The sequence below is a fragment of the Hippoglossus stenolepis genome, chromosome 20 (genome assembly GCF_022539355.2).
Source record: "Hippoglossus stenolepis isolate QCI-W04-F060 chromosome 20, HSTE1.2, whole genome shotgun sequence".
Lineage (NCBI taxonomy): Eukaryota > Metazoa > Chordata > Actinopteri > Pleuronectiformes > Pleuronectidae > Hippoglossus > Hippoglossus stenolepis.
The window spans coordinates 15,041,733-15,061,007 of record NC_061502.1 but is presented as its reverse complement, the minus strand read 5'-3'; the positions used below and the strand labels follow the sequence as shown (position 1 = coordinate 15,061,007).

Here is a 19,275-nt window from a genome sequence, read left to right as displayed (position 1 = left end):
TTACGTCTCTGTGTGTGACACATTCATCTAAGATCCACATCCACAGTCTCCCAACCTCTCATCTCTATTTTATTTACAGTACAAAGCCTCTCTGCCCTACACTCCTGAAAATACACAACATTTAAATATAAAAAGTCAAGCCCTAGAGCATTCTTGAGTGAAAGAGAGTACATAAAAACAACCTAGACACGGTAAAGGGTTCAGTGCTGTGCATGACAAAAGCCTTTATGCTAACAGTCATCTATGGAGCAAAAATGTCTAGTTATGAAACCTCCAACCAGATTTAGAACCATTTTTAAATACCCCAAATATCTTTCATGTCAATATCGTCAGGTAAACATTGCACTGGTAAACACATTTTTTCTATTCTGTATGAATATCACAGTGAAGCCATCCGAGAGGCTTGTTGGCTAATTATATTAATAAGTATGAATAAGAACATGAAACATTTGCTACGCTACCTCCACCTCCTACAGGTTGTATATGCCTTTCAATCCCTTGTGGAGTTTGCATGCTCTTGTTCGTAGTGTCCTCTGGGTTTTTACAATACAAGCGTGACATCCACTTGATGCTCTGCCTTCTGACCAATGCATGCTGGGATATGATCCAGCCCTTTCGTGACCTTCATGACTCGGAATCAGAAACAACTTTCAACCAAGAAACTGAATTAATTCATCCGTGAATTCTTCTTTTTCGAAAAAGAACCATTTAAGGAATAGTTTGACATTTTAGGAAAATATTTTCTCAATAAGAGCTGATTAGCTTAGCATAGCATGAAGACTGAAAACAGCTGGGGGTTACGTGCGTAACTATAAAATGCAAGCATAGGTTGTAATGTTCAGGCTATAGCTGTTTCCCTGTTTGTGGTCTTTATGCTAAGCTAAGCTAACTGGCTAAAAGCTTATTTGCCAAACAGACATCAGAACAGTATTAATCTTGTCTTCCAACTCTTGGCAAGAGAGCGAATGAGCTGCGTTCCCAAACTGTCAAACTGTTTCTTTAATATTCTAACAAAGATATCAGTACGTATAGTGAACTTTATGAACACCAGGACCTTATTCGACCTGCTTCTGAACCGCTCCCTCCTCTATACGGAATGAGAGCATTAGTTAAGCTGTGACCGTTTGTTTCAGGATCCTGTGTTTGCGAACCCCCTCGATGCCGTATCACGAAAAAAGGCTGTTTCTTACGAAAGCTTTTAGAATACAAAGTGAAACGTCTGCATAACTGGCTAAAGCTAAAGTTGAAATGAGAAAGTTTTGGGATATTGTTGCAAGCAGAATCCTTGCCCTGAATATGATCCTGAGTTGATGGGGCTTGCATAGGTGAGCTTGCGGAAAACAGGTGAGGAAACGGTCATTTGTTGAATGAAATGGCAGATTTGCTAGAATCTGTTTAAAAAAAAAAAAAAAACATTTTTATGCATTCTCTAGTATTGCTATAAAGATAGTCCCCAACTCCAGACCTAACTACACACATGGAATGTAATGAGTATGGGTAAAACCGGTCACAAGTACGAGCCCATTGTTGTGAAGCAGGAAGTGAAACAAAACGTCCAGTCGAGATCCTTCGACTCTGACGGTCGTAACAACAGAAAGTAAACAACCAGCGATCCAACTTTTAAATGCAGATCTTATGAGATGAAAACCAGCTTATAAACAAATATTTCAGTTTTCTTGAATTACCCCTGTGCTTATTAAAATTGTACTAAAGTACCATTCACAAATGCTAAGGTGTAATGGAAGAAAATAAGAAAACTTTGGAGTTGTGTTGTATTTTTCGAGGTTAATCCTGACCAGACTTCTTCTTTTATTCCCGTTCAAACATTTTTTTCTTGTGCATGGCTTGGCTGTGAAACAAAATTCACCATGACTAAGAAACCCGCGTGCACTCAGTTGAGAGCAAGGAACTTTTTTTTTTTTGTTCTTTAAAGAAATCCTGTCATATTATTAAATCTGACACCATCAGTAGTGATTCCGGGCCTTTGCCTATTTCGAGCGTCTTTGATGGCCGGCTCCCTGGCTGTCTCTCTGATACTCATCAGCAGAGCACAGCACCGGCTCCGCGAGAGCTGCGTTACTATGAGGAAACTCGTCTGCAGAGCGTTTAGTCTCTGACCTTTTATACCTTAAACAGTATTGAGAGCAGGTGATGCAGCATGTTTCTCCTATGCATCATATATCATGCGCTCTAATGAGTGTAAATTTCACTTGTTTCAATGGGAAGATGTTGAGATGAGATCTTTTTGAGTTATGGTAGCTTATGCTTGTCGGTAACAGTTGATCGCTAGGCACTTAAATAAAGAGGTAGGCTGAATAAAAATATTGCCAAACATGAAATTAAATGTTTCTTTGAGATTTTAAAGTAGCTGAGGTGACACTGATCTATCAATATAATGGTGAGGTTTATCATGTAGTCGGCCGTTCTACAAAATGTACAGTGTATAGTGATTAAGGAACAGTTTGAAGACGTGTCGCTCATTCAGTTTGAAGTTCTTGTGTCCTCAGCCTTCCTGTGATAAATTATTCATCCGCTGTGTGAGCTAAATTTAGCGAGCCGAGAAGTATAATGTCATCACCACCGAGCCCATGTGAGCCAACTGGATATTTTAGCGTCTGTATCACACATTTATTTTTATATGAAGGAAATGTATCCCTGTTTTTTTCACTGGATTTCCACGTGCACTAACTTTGAATAAGCACATTTAAATTACCCAGTTTCTAAAATGTTTTACGTGCAGATGCTTGTATTTTTTATTTGGGCCCAATTATTTTGGCAAATGTTTTCATTACGCTTTGAGCGAGGATGTTGAAATCTTCGTTTTCCCTCATGACTCACACACTCAAACATGATATGTGTGAGTCACTCCATCTATCAATCTTCAATTCATTCCTTCGTTAATTGTCATATGCCTTTCTTTCCTTAACGTCCTCTGCTACCGATGAGTCAAAAGCTCTTTCCGGCTCCAAATTCTACTAAGTGTTACTCATGTCCATGTAATTTTCCGACTAAGATCTACAGATATAGATACAGACATTTACAGTAAGACGTGACTCCAGTTGGTGTTCCTTGGTAAGTTGATTCTTAGTGGAAGCTGTAGGGCTGTACGTGACACTTTGGCAGAGTGGTCCTTTAAAGCCACGTTATAGTTTAACCAACAGTCTCATTTAGACCATCCAGGCGGTTTTCCCTGACTTATTAGGGGGCTTTCTCAGACATACTTTGTTTTTCCTTTGTTTGAGGCTACACCAGCTTTTTAAACTTGAACAAATGCTTGTTTGTAGTAGCTTGTATGTGACAATATGTAAAAGGAAGAAGCAGAAGTCATTATCATCCTGGCCCAGGGGCAAAGAGGTCTTACTCTCTGCCTGCATCATTATATTCTTTGCTCAGAAGCCTGTGGCCGCCGTGGGTCATAGCGAAGTCTCTACACAGGAGCCGTTTCTGTGCAGGGAGTGGTGGTCATGGTTGAGGCAGCCTTCGTCGCGATGCACAATGAGCACTGGGAAGAACATAGCATCCTGATAGGCTGGAGGGTTCTCCTCGCTGGTCTGCTGACCTGACAGACAGCGCGTGCTCTCTGTGGGGCACGACTGCTCATTCAGGCTCCCACTACTCCTCCACAGGCAGCTCCGCCTGGAGCCGTACAGGCGGCTCAGTGAGAAGCGGCTGGCACTGAAGGGGATGCGAGGGCTCCCCGTGTTGCAGATGCTGAGGGCGCTGCGAGAGAAGATGGAGGAGCTGCTGATGGTGCGGTGGCAGCGTTCACAGTTCTGCCTGTAGCTGCCGTAGCCTCCACAGACGGAGTAGTTGTTACAGCTCCCCGAGAGCTGGGCCAGGTCCATGAGAACGGCCTCCGAGTAGCTGGGCACCAGCTGCTGGTTGGAGCGGATGTGCCACTCCAGTTCTGTGCTGTCGATTGTGTTGACTCGTGGGATGTGCCGGCTATATGGCCGCTCCTCAGATGGTGTTGCTGGCACAAAGTCAAAGCCGAACAGCTTCTCCACATGGTAGTGTGCACAGGCAGTGCGGTACTCTGTCAGCACCCGCAGAGGCCAGGAGAGGGTGAAAGCAGCTGCCACCCAAAAAGTGGAGTTAGCTGTGTACCAGGGAAGGTGACTGGGGTCAGAAAAGGCAATCATATACTCTTTAAAGTCTACATTCTTCAGATGCATTCCCTCACGGGCCTCCATGTAGTCGTCCAGACCCTCGTTCTCTGTGAAGAACCTGGCGCGCTGGGTCAGATAGGAGTTCTCTGACTCCACGCTGGCGAAGCTAAAGCACTTTGTGAACCTCAGCCTGGTGATGGGGAAGCTGTCCAGGTCCAGCAGGTGCTTCGAGATGTCCTTAACTCCGCAGTTCCCGTAGTCAAACTCCGCCTCGGCTACGTGGGTGTTGACTCGCTCGTGGTACACCTGTGTGGTGGTGTAGGCGTCTCCGTTACGGTAGCGCGTCACCTGTCGTGTTCTCCTGATATAGTGATAGCTGATGGCCTTCCACCAGATGCAGGGCGTAGCTTGCTGCATTCGCTGGATGCGCTCGGTCACGTTGTCCACGTCTACCTTGTACTGCAGCTCATTCCTGGTGTAGCAGTGCCAGCACTCCACCAGGTAGACCACGTAGAGCATGACCAAGAAGGCCAGGGGGATGTAGATGTAGCCGTTGGAGCAGGGACTGTCGTGATACATCATAGACTTTCCCTTGTAGGCGCTGTCGAAGGAGAGGCGCGTGACCTTGGTCACCTGGCACCAGGCCATCACCCCGACGCAGCCGTACATCAGCAGTGAGAGAAGCAGGCATTTCCAGTGGGTCTCCTGACACAGGGACTTCGACAAGGACTGTTTCTGGGCCCGTTGCTGCAAGATGAGAAAACAGTAGAGGGTCACTAGAAGGATACATTGAAAATTACTGAGTGTGTGTCAAAACAAAAAAAGCAAAGAGGAACTTTGAGGGTTAATTAAATACACAACTTTGATATGAAATTGTAAATCAGTTGATAAAAATATGTATAAAATTTGAAATGAGAAGCTCCCGCGTATAAAATATTCAAGGATATTTTCTGTGTTGTAAGTGCTTTTACATAGTTTATGCATGAGCTGTGAGCCAACTGCTCATGTCGTGGTCTGTGCTTGTTATCATCCAAAAACTCGCCCAGTCCTGCAATCGAATTCAAGAAAATGTCTGATAAATGCAAAAGTACAATGTTGAGTAGACCTTGTTTCCAGCGAATAGCACATGGCCTCAGTACGTGCCTTTACATAAATACGATGTGCGAGAAAAGGAAAGAGGGAAGAGGACAGAAATATTCCGAGGGGCAGACCCCACATTTCATGTCAGGCCAGCTAGAGAACAGCAGTCGTTTCACTCTGGCAGCATTAAGCTGGTGCCATCCTTTATCACCTCGGGGCACAGCCGGCCCCGGTGCCTGCATCAAGAGCTAGTCACGCCTTGTGGGAGCAATGCTGCACAAACCTGGCAGCGATTCAAAGGCCCCAGGGAAGACGGATTATAAGAAAATGTATTCAAAATCAAATTAGCATAACAGACATCACACAGAGGCAGAATCCGCTGTGTGGACATCAAACATTTCTGGCTCTACTGTAGCAGCAATGATTCAATTAAAACACAAAGGTTATCCTCTCTATCTGTTACACAGGACGGCCCATAGGTCAGCCCGACATACAGCATGAGTGGTCACAACAACCGGCATCACTGCATTGATGTATTGAATTCAACATGTCAGCCGTGTGCTATTCCAGTGACAGACGAGCATAAATAATAGATGTTCTTTCTCCATATTTATCTTCCCCACCTTGGTCACATGGTCCCAGAGGAGCTCGCCAACCTCAAGGCTACACCCCACGGGGGCCGGAGGGATTAACACTTAAATTCCCGGTCGAGATGAACCCACTGCAGGAGGAGTATTTACTCGCCAGCATCCTGTGCCCGGCCCTGGACGACTATAATCAATACAACATGACATACTTTGTGGCTCATGTTACATTTTACAGCCTGTTTAAGCGGCAGGAATAACGATGAGCAGTTGTGCAGCAGGAAGCATCGTCCCGCTTGTGAATGTTGAAAATGCAGTAACATGGAGAGCAAATATACCTTCACGTTATAGAACGTACAAGTATAACCTCGAAACATCACTCACGCACAGATGTGAATAAAAGTGTTGCTCACAAAATCCAGTTGTGAGCTTTTAGCCTAAAGAATAATACGATTTGAACTGACACGAAGCTAACTAGATTATTATTTTATGGTAACATATGACATTTCATTTGAAAGGGCCCCCGCTTGAGATGATATCAGAGCGGTTCATTAGGCCCGTGGATTTCAGAGAAGTGACTCACCACATGAACACAGTGGTGTTGACATCTTTGATACATTAGACAGAAATTCCTCAGGCCGGGCGGGATAGGAAGAAGAGGAAGTTGCTCTTATTAAACATACAGGAAGAGAATTCCTCATATATCTGTCACACAGGGGCGCAGAGAGATTTTATCTATAAAAAAACCACACTTGATTCTTTTCACACCTGAAAGTTCGAACCAAGCTTTGTTGCACTGTTTACATTTGAACTGGCTAGTTTTGCAGTTGCTCTGAAAACCTGATCTATCCCCCAAAAATGTTTTTTTAACTGTAAACAAACCAAACCATGGTTCAGTTTGATCCAGACCTAGCTCACCTCTTTTGGTGGGACTAACTTTTATTCCATTGGTCACCTTTGGACACTGTTCACACCTGTTCAGACTAAACTAAAAGTCTGGACCAAATAAAGTAGGTGTGAAAGCGCCCTCGGATAGAAGCTCTGGTTTTATTTTGGAGATTTGGTTGCAGTTGTTTTGTGTGTAATGTGCTGTCACACAAGAGCACACACTATTTGGATTCAGGCTTTAAAAAGGAGAAGTAAACAGTAAAATATTATCTAGTAAAAGCATTAGGGGGAAAACATGAAAGTTGGTGTTTCAGGAATTGTAAAAATCCCTGAAACAGCCTTCTAAGGAACCAGGTCAGTTTTTCAGAAAACAAACGCTCCAGTCAGAAGCTGTAAAGAGTTAAGAGGCTTCACAATTCATGGGATGACTGTGGCGCCTTCAACTAAGAGCCTCTCACACTCATGGACACTTTCTCTTGACATAATAAGACCAGCTATGTTACATAAAAACCCTCTTGTGTAATGGATATGTCGCTTGTCCAACATTTATGTTCGGAGGGGCCGGGGGAAAGTAGCGATTAGGTTTGTTGCAGGCAAAATAAAACCCTAATAAATTGAATCCCTACATGTCCCCGGGGAAAGACAGCGTATTACCATCAATACAACGTAATTCTGTTAAATTAACAGAATATGGTTAATTATAACATTTGAGCACTTTTCTTGAAGGAAAACAACAGCGTGTAGAAAAATTAGAGCATAACAACATGTATACATCCTCTCATTGTCTCAGTGACAGTGATATCACAGGACCCACATCAGGTCCCTGAGCCCCATTTTGGATGCCACTTGTCTGGAGGGGAGACGAACAGGAGGACATGCATGCACGTGCACGCTCTCGGCTGCGCGCTTGGACGCACAGGTTCATGTATCACAGCACATTAGCCCACTAACAATAAACACTGTACCCACAATAAGACAGCCAGTTCGATTCCCGTCTAAGTGTTGCGTGTGCACTTAAACCCCAACCTGCACTATCTGATTTATTACAGCGAGAATGTTGAAATATGTGACATCAACCCAACTATTTATTTGCTCCACATGCACTGAGGTAGGAACATTGGCCTGCATGCTGCACACAGTGTTTGTGTACCTCCTCTCGGGGGCTGTCTGGCTCCTCTTCGGGGACGGCGCCGGCGGTGGCGGGGCTGCTTTCACTGGCCGTTGCAGCCGACGCAGGGGACATGGTGGTGGAAACGGTGCAACAACCGGGGCATGGATCTCCTGTCTGGACGTGGGGGTTTCCGGATCACACAACAACATATGCGCGCCGAGATCCCCTCTGCGCATCATCCGAGGGAAAGCAGCTGCACTCGGAGCCCAAACGGCTCAGAGGCTGATGCACCATCCCAGCAGCATCCTCCTCCTCCTCCTCCAGGTGGGCACGCGTCGCTGGGTAGAGAAGCCCGTCATGGTGCCTTTTTGCAAGAGCAAAAATAAATAAATAAAAAGACTAGAGGCTCCTTCCAGCGATGCAAAGCCTGGTGGTGATGGAGAGACTGCTGCAAGGGCTGCAGGCTGAGGAAGAGGCAAAAGGCTGCAGACAGCTCCTCTCCTCTCCCTGCAGGCTGTGGAGCTGTGAGGCAGGACAAAGACGACAGGAAGCGGCACGTGTGAGCGAGCCACCCCAACACAACAATGTAGAGACACACACTTTTACACATACACATCCCACTTCAAGTGAATCACAGAGGCTGCACAAAGGAACCCCCCCATACCATTAGCTCCATGTCTCTATGCACCAAAAGTATTATCCCCCAATGAAAGGCTGTAACAGTGGGAACAACACAAGGGATAAACAATAAAGCAATAACCCCACAACTATATTGTGAATTATGTGTCATCCATGTTTTGGTTGAGACTGTGTGAAAAGTGGTGGTGAAACTCGACAGTTATTTTCGAGGCTTATAGTTTGTGTATCAAGATGAAAAATAAGAATACCATTTGCCATTACTTTTGACTGTTAGGGTTTGAATGATATTTTAATATTGTATTTGCTGCCTTTGATTCAAATAAAGTTATAATTACTCATAATTAACTTAATTAATTTGAAGAAGAAAAAGAGCAATAGTAGGTGGCGGTAAAACACCTTGATTGCCCAACGCCAATAACCCGAACAAGGAAGAAGAAGAATGATTATTACTTAACAAGATGACCATCAATCACTCGGCCAAAGACAGCCTACACAAAAGATCTCAATTTCTAAGCCATGTCCCTGCTTCGTCCCGAGGGACATGTAGGAACACATGGCACAGCTGTGACAATTTATTATGAGAAGGCAAAAGGTGATGCAGCCATACAATGACTTTTTTTTTATTATTCAAGGTACAAGAAATAACACATGATAAATAAGATTTAGCATGTATAAAAAAAATATCTTAAATTCTTCCCCTTGCTTCCTTTGTAAACATCCCTGTTTACACAGGAACCATTTACCTCACAATCCTGGCACACAGGCCTCTGTTTATCACGGCCTACAGTACGGACATTGGACTGGACTGCTGGCATAGCGCGGAGTAAGTAAACATAACAGTAGATGACATGAAGACAGATGGCAGCTCTTGGCAGCAGTAAAGGTTTCTCTCAGACACTCACTATCGTTTTATAGGCTGTATTCATGATGAATCCATTGGGCAGCGATCAGTAGCTGTGTGAGTGAGCCCTCTAAAGGCCAAACCACAACAAGCAGTTCCCGAAATAGAAAAGGAATGAAGAAATGGTAGCTGGGTTACCCCTGAACTTTTGAGTCCAAATTATAACCAACATATCAAATGTGGACAGAAAACGCTTGGTGAACATAGTGACTGGGAAGAATAAAGTTACTATTTGAATGTATAAGTGGAAATATACTGGAGCTGTTTCTCTGGAACTATAGTTCTCTTATGCAATGTTGTATTTCAAAGTGCAGACTGACATCGCAATGGCTCCCGAACAAACAGCACCAATGATTATATTGTTGTTATTATTACCATAAAACAAATGGTTAAAATAATGAAGGAAGTACACAGATAATAATAATAATTCTAATAATAATAATGATAGAGATAAAAGACAAGAACAGCTTGGCATCCCAAGTAAATTCAAGTTGTATCTTTTATGTATATCTTTAATTATTTATTCCTGCATTCCTTTATTATGTCTGTCATAGTTTTATTTATAGTAAATGGGCAAAAAAGTAAAATACTAGTATGTTTTAACACACAACCTTTATTTTGAAATTTGTATCACTTCCGCCTAAAGTTTTCTAGCGCGCGCGTGTGTGTGTGTGTGTGTGTCGTGCACGCGCACTGGGGATTCCCCCTCGTGACACAAACAGCTTCTCTTTCACGTGTCAGCTCTTCTTCCTCTTCTTCTTCGCCCGGAGCTCCTGCTGTTGTTATCGGATATCCAGACGACGCGGAGCCGCCTCCCCGCTCCTCTTCCCCCGCCTGTTTCTCCCCCACGTCTGTGATGAGCGCACCGTGTTTTGTAACTTTCACAACAGTCGATAATCGATAGAGACGAGCTGGAGGCGCGGAGCTGCGGACATGTTCGATCGGTTCGTGGAATGAAACGCGGCGGCTCTCGGTTTGTCAAAGGAGCGGCGGTTCCCTCAGGTGCCCGCAGAACTGTCCCCGCTGTCCGGTCCCATCACCGAGCAGCGAGCGGCCACAGCAGCCGCCAGTAGCCTCTCAAGTCCCGGGAAGGAGGGAGGGGGAAGCCCGGCGAGGCCACCACCTCCTCCACCTCCACCATGGCGAGCGACGACTGCAGTAAAGACTTGTACGCCGGAGAGAACCGCACAGACTCGGGCATCGACTCGTACCGCTCCATCCTGAAGTCGGAGGAGCCGCGGGACCCCGGCGCGGACCTCAGCGGGCCGCGGGAGAAGTTCTCCGGCGTGGAGGAGCGGCTGGACTCAGCCTACGGCTCCTCGTCCATCACCGGGGAGAGTCTGTCGGAGCTGGTGGGGAGCTGCTCGCTCTCCGGCGGCCCGGAGGAGCAGACACTCAGCTCTGAACTGTGCGAGCAGGAGGAGAACTTTCTCACGACTATAACTGAGGAGGGAGACACGTAGGTTTGATGTTGTTTTACCGTCTAAATGTCTGGTTTGAAACCGAAACGCTCCTCGGGTCCACGGGCTCTTTTGCAGAAGGTGCTGGGTGAACTTCAAACATGGCGCGTTTGAATTCAACCTAGAAAGTTTTGTGCTTTAAGTCCAGAGTTTTATTATTAGAAGTACTTAATATAAATGAACTTTCTATTTCAGCGTAATTATATTAACTTTGATTTCCAAAGCAGTTCTGGTGAGGGCTGCAGCTAACATCAGATTTATCTCCCAATCATTTAAAAGATAAAATATTTGTAATAATTCAAATAATAATAAAGAAAAATACCCCAAACCCAAGGACAAATCTTCAAATGTACAGTTTGGCCCAACCAAACTGTCCAAAACTCAAACATTTTTACATTTTATAAGGTGAGACCAGAAAATATTTAGAATTTGAGTTGTTGATAAATGTTCCTATAAAGAGATGATCACCAAAACGTGCAAAATTACTTTTCTAATCAAGTTTTCAGCTCTGTCCAAGTATCCAGCAGCCGTTATTTTATATTCCTCTGATGATGACGAGCATAAAAACAAAACACTGTGTAAAATCACCACGAATTCGAGGCCCAGGTTCTGCTATGATTCTGGCCTTGAAGGGGATTTTAATCTCGGTGTGTGATACTGCAGACTTTCCTTTTTTTCCCCATCCTTTAATGAACTTTGTCCTTGTCATGAATGTGGATGGGCTCCTGTGAGGCGTCTCTCAGCCAGAAAACAGAAGTGAAACAGATAGGCCTGGACTTCCCCATGCAGCTCACAGACAAAGCACACGCTGTGAGGCAGAACTGTGGCTTGTGTTTGATCCAAGAAACTTGTTGATCAGGATAGCATGGTGGCGCGTACCCATGTTTTTAACTGCTGGATCCCACAGTTCACAAGCTGCTGCTGCTTTCTTTCTGTTTCATTACCAAACCAGAGTCTAAAAATGTCATCTGGTTACCTGCCAGTGTTTTTTTTTTGCGCTTCTGTTCATTTCTCACTTTGAGTCAAGGAAACTGCAGCTTTTTGCACACGACCGCAACATGTCAACCTCCACACACACACACACACACACACACACATCTCTGTCAGCCCATGCAGAGACACCCACTCATCTATTGTTGCCGTGTCATCACTTTGACTTAACGTCGCAGTCGAACTTGTAAATGACTCCTGCAGACTTCTGATGCAGTCATGGCCTCTCCGAGGTGTTGTTGCTGGTGTGACCTCTTTTCATTTCCGCCCGCTGCTTGTTGGGGACACATGGTTTTGTTCTCACACCCTAACTATAGACACCTGAGAGGATTAAAAACACCTGAAACGCACACCACTCAGTCCGGCTCACACGGAGAAAGAATCATGCAAATAATAATTTCCCCCGTGGGACTTTTTTGTTGGCTCCTATTCATTCAAGACTTACTCAAACCAGGAAGTCCCTTTCACATTAAGAGGTTTGCTCAGCGTTGACTCGACGGTAAAGTGCAGATCCACCATTCTGCATACTTTTAAATCAGTCTTTGAATATATAAATAATATATATTTACTATAGCACATAACTGGATTTAATGTTCTGGCGGATTGGTGTATATTGTGATGCATTATCCATACATTTACACAAAAATTGGCATAATTTGAAGGATTAATCTCCATTAACAATAGATATTTTAATGCAAACACAGGTTTTGTTTCTGTCAGTTCAGCTTTTTCCAGTTTTTATCTGTGTGTGAAACGTGGATGAAGGTTTACCTGCATGTTTTGGTTTTGGCTCACAGGCTCAGTCAGCATCTGCTGTTTGTCTTCAATCTCGACTAATCTCTTTTTCCAATATCAGTTTCCCAGAAGTCAGTGAAGCAAATTCACATTCCCTGATTTGTCTGAAAAACTGTCCAAAATTCCTAGAGATGCACTTTATTATGATTTTAAATTTAATAAAAGGAACTAAAATGATTAGCCAGTTATATTTAAACACTGCAGACATGCAGAGTATGAGCAGTTCCTCCTTCTCACAAAATACTTAATGTCACAGACATATTTCCTAACCCGTTAGTCGTTGTTTACTTGCAACGATTGCAAAACAATTAAAACTGTCTTGTAAAATTACACACACGACGATGGGGACATGTTGTGAGTTACCTTATGCAATCCCTACACATTTGTTCTATGTACCCAGGAAATATTTGAATGATAAACTGCTCTTGATTGTATGAAGCTTTCAAAGTAATTAGAATTCAAACAGTGTATATTTTTTGTGATTAAGCAAAAGATTTCATTCACATATATAACACAAATTAGTTTTATTGATCCACGGGTTAGAAAAGGAGCAGACAGACACACAGTGAATCCATCAGACAGTTTTTGGTGAAGATTAATCGCTTAATTGAACGGCTTTCCTCTTAAATCAGAATCATAATAACATAACCACATTTAATATTTAACAACCTCGCAGGGATGATTTGATCAAATGGGATTTCTCGCTTCTATATGTGGCTCCGGTAGACAGGGGAGGTTTTCTTATGCAAATGATATTAATGTGTGTGACATCTGACAGGAAATCAGACAATTGGTAGTAACCTGTTCAAAGCAGGACGCTGAACCAGACGTCTGCAGTGAAGTTTTGTTGTGACTATTGATCCCACGCTGTCTGTCTGAACAAGACCGCAACGTCCACCATTATTTTATTTTTTCTGGTCAAATGACCTTTATTCTGACAGAAGAGCTCGCTGCTGATCTTCGAGAGATGTTTTTGTGACAACAGCTTCAACCTGTGATCTCCAGACGTTAGAGAAACAAAATGTATAACGCTCCACTTTGATTTGAATCTGTTGAAGTCGTTTTACAGAAGAGGCCCTTCTTGCGTTTTTGAAGGTTGGTCTATATAAAGTTCCATCGCACGGTTCCATTTCCTGCTTTTTGCACACATTTGTTTGCTACAACTTCCCATTCAGGTTTTGAGGTTAATGTGTAGTTTTTTTTATTTCGTAATGTGCTGCGTAGATGTGCCTTCTGATATGTGTTCCAACACGCTCACTTAGTTTGAAAGATGATTTGCTAACCTCTCCACATTTCTTTTGAATTGATTAATAACCAAACAACTAAATCTTGCCATTCAGCCCACTAACTGACTCCTGAGATGAATACCGAGGAAAACTGTGAAGCAACAGCTTCTCTCTTGTTGACGCGCAGCCTTTTTTCCACCATTACTCAACACTGTTGCTTTTGAGTTAAAGTAGGTCTGCAGTTTTTTGTCATAGACTATATACAATGATTGACGACGCCTCTTCACTTCCTTCCCTTGCACAAAAATGAAACCAAAATATTCTGGATAGTAGTGGTGCCATCTTGCACCTTTTGAGGTCATTTGTAGCCAGAGTCTGTGCGGTACTGATCGTGGAGGGGAGCTGGGGTGTAAAGTTAATGTGATAAGAACTGAACAGAAATGTTTTATTTGATTAGTACTTTGACTTTTTATTTTGGTCCATGTCCCACCTGCTAACATGGCGGAGGATACTGCAGTCAACCAGCAGGGGGCAATAAAGACGCTTTGGCTTCACTTTTGGGGGAGATGTCATGTCCTCATCTTTATATCCAGTTGGTTCATATCATAGACTGTATGTAAAGATGTAAATGACGGAAACCATTTATTTAATGTCTTCTTTGACATTTTAGTTTGGGATGCTGCTTACATTGAGGAGCAGCCAGCCACCAGGGGGCGATCAAGATTATTTTGCTTCACTTTTTAGGAGCTGTCATGTTGTCTATCTTTACATACAGTCTATGGTGATAATGGAGATGTGTTTTTTTTTATGTATTTATTGTTTTTCTTCTCCACTCCTGTAGATTCCTGCACTTAGCAATCATCCATGAAGACGATTTCATCACTCAGCACTTGATAGAGCTTTTCCCAAAAGAAGTCCTGGACATCCAAAATAATTTATACCAGGTAAATGCAACACTAATCTTTCCACTGCACTTGCAACTTCGATTGGATTAGTTTTTAATCCAAGATGACTTCCTTATTATCAGCACCTTTATTGTGGAAACGGTGTAATTATTTATATCTCTGTACTTTCAGAGAACCATTGTTCCTCTTTACTATTGTTCCTCTTTACCTCGGAGGCTGCGGCCCGTCCTCTCTCAGGGGCGTCACTGTGGGCGGTTCCAGTGTTAGCTCATGAGGGACTCAGAGTGGAAACTCCCCTGCTCTACCTCTTGTAGAAATAGAACCACAGGGAGCTGTGGAGTGTATCCTTGTGTGGATGTGGGTGGAGGAATGGTTCCAGTTGTTCAAGATGTCAGAACCAGAGTCGTGCTGGTGTCGAAACTAAAGTGAAGACAAGAGCAAACTGATAGGAAGGAAATATCTGAATACTCAGCACTTGATGCAGTGACTCAGGCTGTAGAGTCCATTTCAGTTGCTCAATTTCCTCTGAGCTGTCTCTGCAGACGTCGTCTTTGGAGACATGATCAAGTTTAACTCTTGTTTACCCTTGTTTTGAAAAGTTTTAAAAGAAACTCACCCTCAGATGATTAATGATGCATTTCTGGTGTTTTGTTTTGTTTTGCACCAGAACACCGTGCAACCACAAGCCCTGTTTGTTTTTGACGGAATGTGCAACCCTCATTGTCTTAGCTGTTTATCTCCGCAGAGGAGCTTATGTTGTCACTTGCATCTGTTTGTTGGTTTGTTGTCAGCAACATTTTTACAAGAGCACAGGCCCTAAACCTTGTGCTAAAGAAAGTGGAGGGATAGAACTTGGGACAGGGAAGAAACTACAAAATGTTGGTGTAGATCTTGGGGAAGATTTGTCTTTTGAAAAAATCACTTAATCACTTCTTAACTTTTCAAGACAGGGCCTTTTTGGGTCTTTTCATAAATTATTCTGGACATAGATTATCGATTTTGGTGTAAAAATCAGTCCAATGATGTAGACGTGTAAGACTTTGTATAGAGTATGAGACCAGCTTTCTTTCTTTTTTTTTATTTGGAAAGAGCTACACAGACGTTTGGCCTTGCTGGAGTTATGCGCTCTAGTTATGTGCTCTACTGATTTGTCTTTATTCATACAATTGAATGATGGATTTTCTGGCGGTGATACTACAGTGATAGATCAAATTCAAAACCTCACATTTAAGAAGCTAGAACAAGCAAATGTTTAGTATTTATCCTTGACAAATTACTTCTATGATCATCTAAAATTGTTACCAACCTCTCGATAACGATTGTTAACCTATTGATGAATCAACTCATTATTTAAGCTTTGCAGTTAATTAAAAGATCTGGCGTGCATTCACAGGTAAATGGTATTGAATTAAACCAGAGTCCTGTCGTTTTTGATTTGCATTACACGTCTTTTGTCTTCTGTGATCCTCAGAGCCCTTTGCACCTGGCCACCTATCTGAACCTGACGGATGTGGTGAAGAAGCTGGTGGAGAAAGGGGCCAGCCTGGAGCTGCAGGACCAGGACGGGAACACGGCGCTCCACGTGGCCTGCCAGCACGGACAGACGGAGTGCGCCAACGAGATGACCAGAGACGTTTCCCCGAGCAAGCTGGCACCAGTCTTCGAGACGCAGAACTGGAGAGGTGAGGAAAAACACTCGCTGCTGCACAATCCCATCAGCTGACCACTAACTGCTGTTATTCAGGGTAATTTTTTGTATCGTAAGCATGTGGGTGATTATGTGTCAGTGGACTCTGCTGAGCATGAACTTCCTAGATTATGCAACTCCGATGTTTTGGTGTGTCTCTATAAAGCAAACGATTAACTAGGTTGGCATTGCTCAACAAAATATAGCATCAAAGGAAACATTACAATTCTAGTATATAGTTACCAGTAGATTTAGTGATAGCAAAATCACTTGTAGGATTAGCACAGGTGTGTTGAACTTGCAAAAGCAATACCATGTTATTGTTTGTCCTCCTGTTCTTGGTTTGTCACTTGGAGAATATATACAATAAACCTCTCGTTTAATTTTAACCTAAAATTAACCCCATGTTCCATATTTCAACATGTGTCCTTGCAGGTCTTGCCTGTCTTCACTTGGCTGCACTGAACAGGCAACATCCGATTATGAAGCTCCTGATGAAAAAGGGAGCTGACCTGAATATACAGGTTGGTCTGTCGAGTGAATCCTTAGTTTACTGCATCGTGTGGCCGATGGTTTTAACTAGAACAATCAATCTGCACCAAATTTCAACTGATCAGTTTCCTCAACACATTTTTTCATCAAGATTAATGAATTATTCCCTAAGAAATAAGTGAAAATGTTGAAAAATGCTCTATCTCACAATGTTAAATCCAGATCCACAACAAATTGAATGGGCTCTTCCCTGATCCATACTGCATTTTCAACTCAGACTAGAAGGTAGATGTTTTTTAGGCCCAAGTAATTCTGCATAAAATAACCTTAAATCAAACACAGTTTAAATTGTCCTTGATTTCAAACAGTGAACTTCTTTCTTCATCCAGCTGCCACTCAAATATTTAACCTGAAATAAGCAGAGAGACTGAGAAAACACAACTTTGCTTGTACATAATAAAATGTTGGGGTTACCCTGCAGTATTCTACATTTCATCTTGTTATGTTCCAGTATTTATGATCACACTCACCCCCCTCAAACTGTTTACTGCCTCATGTTGTGCTCATGTCTATAAATCTGCAGCACCTGTGCAACGCTGGTAGTGATAGAAGCTGAGCTCGGGGCTTTCTGCAGGATTCATGGAGACATAATTAGATTTGAGATATGATTAGTCCGGGCGGCTCGGCCACTCTTAACTTTCTATTGAAGGAAGGGAACATGACAGTCGCTCCCAGAACTACCACAGACATTCCTCTCGGTTGAACTCACCAGCCTCACTTAACCACTCTGCCTCACATCCGGTGTGTGGGATTATTGTTATTTTATCTATAAAAATATCAAACTAGCAATTATAAAAATAAACTTTTCACTAAGTCTTTCTAATCGTCTTTTTCCATCTCCGCCCCTCGCAGGAAGGAACCAGTGGGAAAACGGCTCTTCACCTCGCGGTCGAGCTGCACGACATCACGTCCGTGAAGCTGCTGCTCAGCAGGGGAGCCAACGTGGACGCCGCCATGTTTAACGGCTGCACGCCCCTGCATCTGGCGGTGGGGAGGCAGGACGCCCCCATCGCCAACCTGCTCTGCCAGGCCGGCGCTGACACAATGCTTCGAAACATGGAGGACGAGACGGCGCTGGATCTGGCTGACGGCAATGATGATGTAAGATATTGTTGTTAACATTTCTAGTGAGGTGTTGAGATGGATTTATTTTAAGTGTGGCCTGATCAGTCTTAATCTCCATGGAGGGACAGGATCCTTCGTTAAGATTCGCATGGGAATTTTGTCGGAAATTAGCAAATACAGTAAGAGATAAACAACAGTACTTCCAGTTCCAGCTACAAGTATTTAACAGATATTTGATGAGGACGTCTATGGAGCATTAAAGAAAGCATAAGTAACATTTGTCCTTTCGCATCCTTGTCTTTCAGATTCTGGCTCTATTTCCCTTCGACGACATCCAGATCTCTGGGCGGTCGGTGGTCGTTGTGAAGTTCTGAGCAGAATCGACAACTCTGAAATTGTCCGGAGCTTCACTGTGGCTGGCAAAGATTTTTTGAAAAGAAAGCTGTATTTGCGCTGAAGTTTTTATGGAGTAGTGGCTTTATTTGTAGTGCACTCTGATTTGATCTCTATTTATCTATTGTGTAGACGAATATGCACTTCTTATAAATCTTACTTCCCTCTGACGGAGAGTGATTCTGCTTGATTGAGCGCAGACTTAAAAAACAAAATCTACGTTTCTCAGTCGGTTTTTTTTGCTTCTTTTCGTTGCATCTGGGTTTTACTCGGCTACAAGTCTCCTGACTGTAAGTGCCGAACTTCCCATCAGCATGTTCAAAAAATAAAAACAAAAAGATTCTACCTCTTCATCATATTAACCTAGGTTGAATGGCTAGAAAAGGAACGCGCAGATTGCTTAGTTTCACCGCTCTGACTGCCACTGTTTAGTAAAAGAAGTACGATTTTCTCCTGCTTTAAACCCTGAAGACGTGATATTTAATTTTAACCACAAAGTAGCTTTTTGAGGAATGCAATCAGAGGCAGGATTTTTTTTTTTATTATTCAGAGGAAAGAGGCCTGAAGACTAACTAACAACAATCCTGCTTTTTGTTAGAAAACTGATAAACTATATAGAAATGTACTATAAGACACAAAATGCAGCTTTATCTTTTTGATCATTTTCGAATTTGCTGCCTTATGTGAAAGAGGTGTTTTTCTGTTTATCTCACTGTAGCCTTTATCTGCAAAAATCTATTCTTTGGTGTGTGATTACATTGGCTTGTCCAGTTAACACGAGCAGTTCCTTTTATTTTGTAATAAAATTGAAAAAAAATATATAACTCCCTGCATATTGTGGATGTTTTATTGTTGTGGGAGTTTTTGAATTTAAAGTGAATTAACCCTCT

General features: G+C 42.9%; 2 protein-coding genes across 2 annotated transcripts; one reads left to right on the top strand and one right to left on the bottom strand.

The window, feature by feature from the left end:
• Positions 1–798: 798 nt before the first annotated feature.
• On the bottom strand, positions 799–8,302 carry tmem151ba (transmembrane protein 151Ba). The gene is made up of 2 exons (XM_035143996.2): positions 7,812–8,302; positions 799–4,856 (listed from the first exon to the last, which is right to left on the bottom strand). The coding sequence occupies exons 1-2, from the start codon at positions 7,902–7,904 to the stop codon at positions 3,414–3,416; spliced, it is 1,536 nt and encodes a 511-aa protein (XP_034999887.1). The 5' UTR covers positions 7,905–8,302; the 3' UTR covers positions 799–3,413.
• Positions 8,303–10,015: 1,713 nt separating this feature from the next.
• nfkbie (nuclear factor of kappa light polypeptide gene enhancer in B-cells inhibitor, epsilon) lies at positions 10,016–18,717 on the top strand. The gene is made up of 6 exons (XM_035144660.2): positions 10,016–10,771; positions 14,625–14,727; positions 16,160–16,370; positions 16,811–16,899; positions 17,780–18,028; positions 18,298–18,717. The coding sequence occupies exons 1-6, from the start codon at positions 10,452–10,454 to the stop codon at positions 18,364–18,366; spliced, it is 1,041 nt and encodes a 346-aa protein (XP_035000551.2). The 5' UTR covers positions 10,016–10,451; the 3' UTR covers positions 18,367–18,717.
• The last annotated feature ends 558 nt before the right edge of the window (positions 18,718–19,275 follow it).